The sequence below is a fragment of the Mirounga angustirostris genome, unplaced genomic scaffold (genome assembly GCF_029215605.1).
Source record: "Mirounga angustirostris isolate CCGP_5_RB_7025 unplaced genomic scaffold, mMirAng1.0.hap1 SCAF_11, whole genome shotgun sequence".
In the NCBI taxonomy this organism is placed as follows: domain Eukaryota; kingdom Metazoa; phylum Chordata; class Mammalia; order Carnivora; family Phocidae; genus Mirounga; species Mirounga angustirostris.
In genome coordinates this window covers 82,676,576-82,679,667 of record NW_026991719.1, presented here as the reverse complement: position 1 = coordinate 82,679,667, position 3,092 = coordinate 82,676,576, and the positions used below count along the sequence as shown (strand labels likewise).

Here is a 3,092-nt window from a genome sequence, read left to right as displayed (position 1 = left end):
CACCTGAGTTGTTCAATGTTATGTGTGACTTGTGACAATTCACACAGAAGAAAAAAAAATTTTTCTTTTGGAAATAAGACTTTCAGAACCACCCCCAACACTGTTACCAGAAAAGGTCAGTCAAGTTAAACAGAACTTTTTCAGTTTTGTTACTAAAACTATTTATTTGGAATCCAATTTAAGTTCCACAAGATAATCAGATAATCCCTATGCTTTAAAACCATTTTCCTGGTAGGGATTACTTAGTGCTGGGCCTTGTAGATTTGATTTATTCTTCTCCTGGACTGGAGGTCTCTGCCATAACCATGTTACACCAGATCCTCGGTCAGACCAAGAAGCATCAGAGCTTGATCCCCCTCTTTGTAATAATAATTACGACAGCCGTTGCTCTACTGGGTATTTACTGGGCAGGAGTTACTGGAGCACCACTGTATGTCTTGTGCCTGGCATTGTTCAATCCAGATGTCAGTTGGTATAGGAAGAATAACCCAGAACCCTGGAACAAACTGGGTCCCAATGATCAATACAAGTTCTACTCAGTGAATGTAGATTACAGCAAAGTGAAGAAAGAAGGTCCAGACTTCTAAATGAAATGTTTCACTATAAAGCTGCTTGGAATGAAGGTTTTCCAGAAGACATCCACACAATTTTCCACTTATCCAGGAAATATTTCCCCTCTAAATGTACGAAATCATGTTGGTGTATTGTGTTGGGGTTTACGCTGATTAATAAGTATCTGAAACTTGAAAAAAAATAAAGCCATTTTCCCTGAGAAAGAGAGATTTAACTTATGATGACAGTGAATGTGATTTGCAGTGTTTAAAAATAATGGATATTTTAGAAATAGCCTATATGAGTAATTTATAGATGAAAAGGACCTTATTGACAAACAGCTGGTCTACCAAAACAATTCTGTGATATAAAATGGACGGACATTTTTAGAGAGCTGGAAATAAATTCCTACATTTCTAAAAACCCTCTGTTGCTAGTAAGTAAAATTCCCAAAATTAAATGATCAAATGATTTTTCAGGGAGAACATTTAGCTTGATGTTATAACATTGTACTGACATGAGGAGTTAGTCTAATGTGGCTTGATAAGAACAGAGCTGCAAGGCAAAGTGGATTTTATGTTTGACTTATATTTAGCTTTTTAAAAAAGTTTTATTGAAATATAATTCTACATACCAAAATATTCTTTTTGTGTGTGTATTTTATTATAAATAAATAATATAAATATTTATAAACTTTATTAAAGTATAAACATCAGAGTGTTTTTCAGAATATTCAGAGTCATGCAACCATCACAACTATCTAATTTTAGAACATTTTCATCACCTTATGTAGAAACCCTTTAACCATCCCTATTCCCCTCCTTCCCCCAGCCCTTGGAAACCACTAACCCAATGTCTTTAGAGAGTTGCCTATTCTGGACATTTCATATAAATGGAATCATGAAATATGTGATCTTTTATGACAGGATTAATTCACTTAGCATGATGTTTACAAGTTTCATCCTTGTTGTAGCATGTATCAGTACTTTAATCCTTTTTATTGCCAATTAATACTCCATTGTATGGCTATATTACATTTTGTTTATCCATTCACTAGTTGATGGAAATTTGGGTAGTTTCTACGTTTTGGCCATTATTAGTAATGCTATTATAAATAAGTTTTCAATATTTAGTACACTTGATATTAGCCAAAAAGCTGAGAAGCGATTAAATATTTATTTTAAATATCCTGCTTAAGTATCTTATTTTGTGTCAACAAATGTTTCCATTTCTCTTAGGAGTAGAATTGCTGCACATATGGTAATTCTATGCTTAAGATTTTGAGGAATTGCCAAACTGTTTTCCGAAGAGGCTGGACTATTTTATGTTCCCAACAGCAGTGCATGATCATGGATCTAATTTCTCCACACCCTCTTCAACACTTGTAATTGTCTGCCTTTTTGATTATAAACATGCCGGTGGAAATAAAGTGGTATCTCATTGTGGTTTTGTTTGCATTTTTGTTATGACTAACAATGTTGAGTATTATTTCATGTGCTTATTGGTAATTTGTATATCTTCTTTGGGGGAAATGTCGATTCAAATCCTTTGACCATTTTTGAATTAGATTATTTGTCTTTTTATTGTTGAGTGGCAAAAGGTCCTGGATATAAGTCCCTTATAAGATATGTGGTTTGCAAATATTTTATCCCATTCTGGGGGTTGCGTTTTCATTTTCTTGATGCCTTTTGCAACACAGAAGTTTTTAATTTTGATGAAGTCCTCTTTAGCTCTTTTTCTTTTGTCATTGTACTTTTGGTGTCATATTAAGAAAACATTGCCTAAAAGCAAGGACACAAAGATTTATCTTATGTTTTCTTTTAAGAGTTTATATTTTTAGCTTTTAAATTTAGGTCTATATTCAATTTTGAATAAATTTTTGCCTATGGCTTCAGGTAGGAGTCCAACTTCATTCTTTTGCATATGGAGATCTAGTTATTCCAACATTATTTGTTGAAGAGACTTTCTTTTCCCCACTGTGTGGTCTTTAATAGTCTCCTAAGTTGATTGTATTCAGTTTTTCCACTACATAATATAAAAGAAGTGTGTCCTAAAGACTTCAAATAGTTCAGACAAGTATTATGGAAAAGGAACAGAAAGTACAAAAATATCTAATTGTATCATGGAACAGAAAGAACATGTCATTGTTACTTTTTGATCAAATATTGGTAATATCTGTTTAATTCATCCTATTAAATGTATGTTCCTATTTTCAAAAGTCTTACATTTATGTATTTTAATAATAAACAATAGAGAAGAATTTCTGGTAAGAAACACTATTAGGGTAAGGACCTTTGAAAATCTACTCCTTTATACAAACAATGAGAATGCTGACTGAAAAACTTGTAAAAATCAATAGTTTCAGAACTTTGGAAATTAACAAAAGGCTGTAACAATTCAAGGAGCCAAAAAAATCAGTTAAATCTAAGTAAGAACTGTGAACTTTGTGGCATTTTTATCTTGCCCTAGTCTTATCCTCATCTCCCTAGATCTACTGGATTCTTTAAAATTAGGGGACTGGTAAGCACAGTAGATGTGAA

The 3,092-nt window shown here is 32.7% G+C and overlaps 1 protein-coding gene across 1 annotated transcript; it reads left to right on the top strand.

Annotated features, from left to right (window-relative positions):
• Window positions 1–305: 305 nt before the first annotated feature.
• Window positions 306–714, top strand: LOC123863591 (cytochrome c oxidase subunit NDUFA4-like). Its single transcript, XM_045903355.3, has one exon. It carries the CDS (start codon window positions 306–308, stop codon window positions 585–587), a length of 282 nt encoding a protein of 93 aa, XP_045759311.1. The 3' UTR covers window positions 588–714.
• The last annotated feature ends 2,378 nt before the right edge of the window (window positions 715–3,092 follow it).

Excerpts from the sequence above, each read along its gene's own strand:
- LOC123863591 (XM_045903355.3), top strand. The coding sequence starts at position 306 with ATGTTACACCAGATCCTCGGTCAGACCAAGAAGCATCAGAGCTTGATC.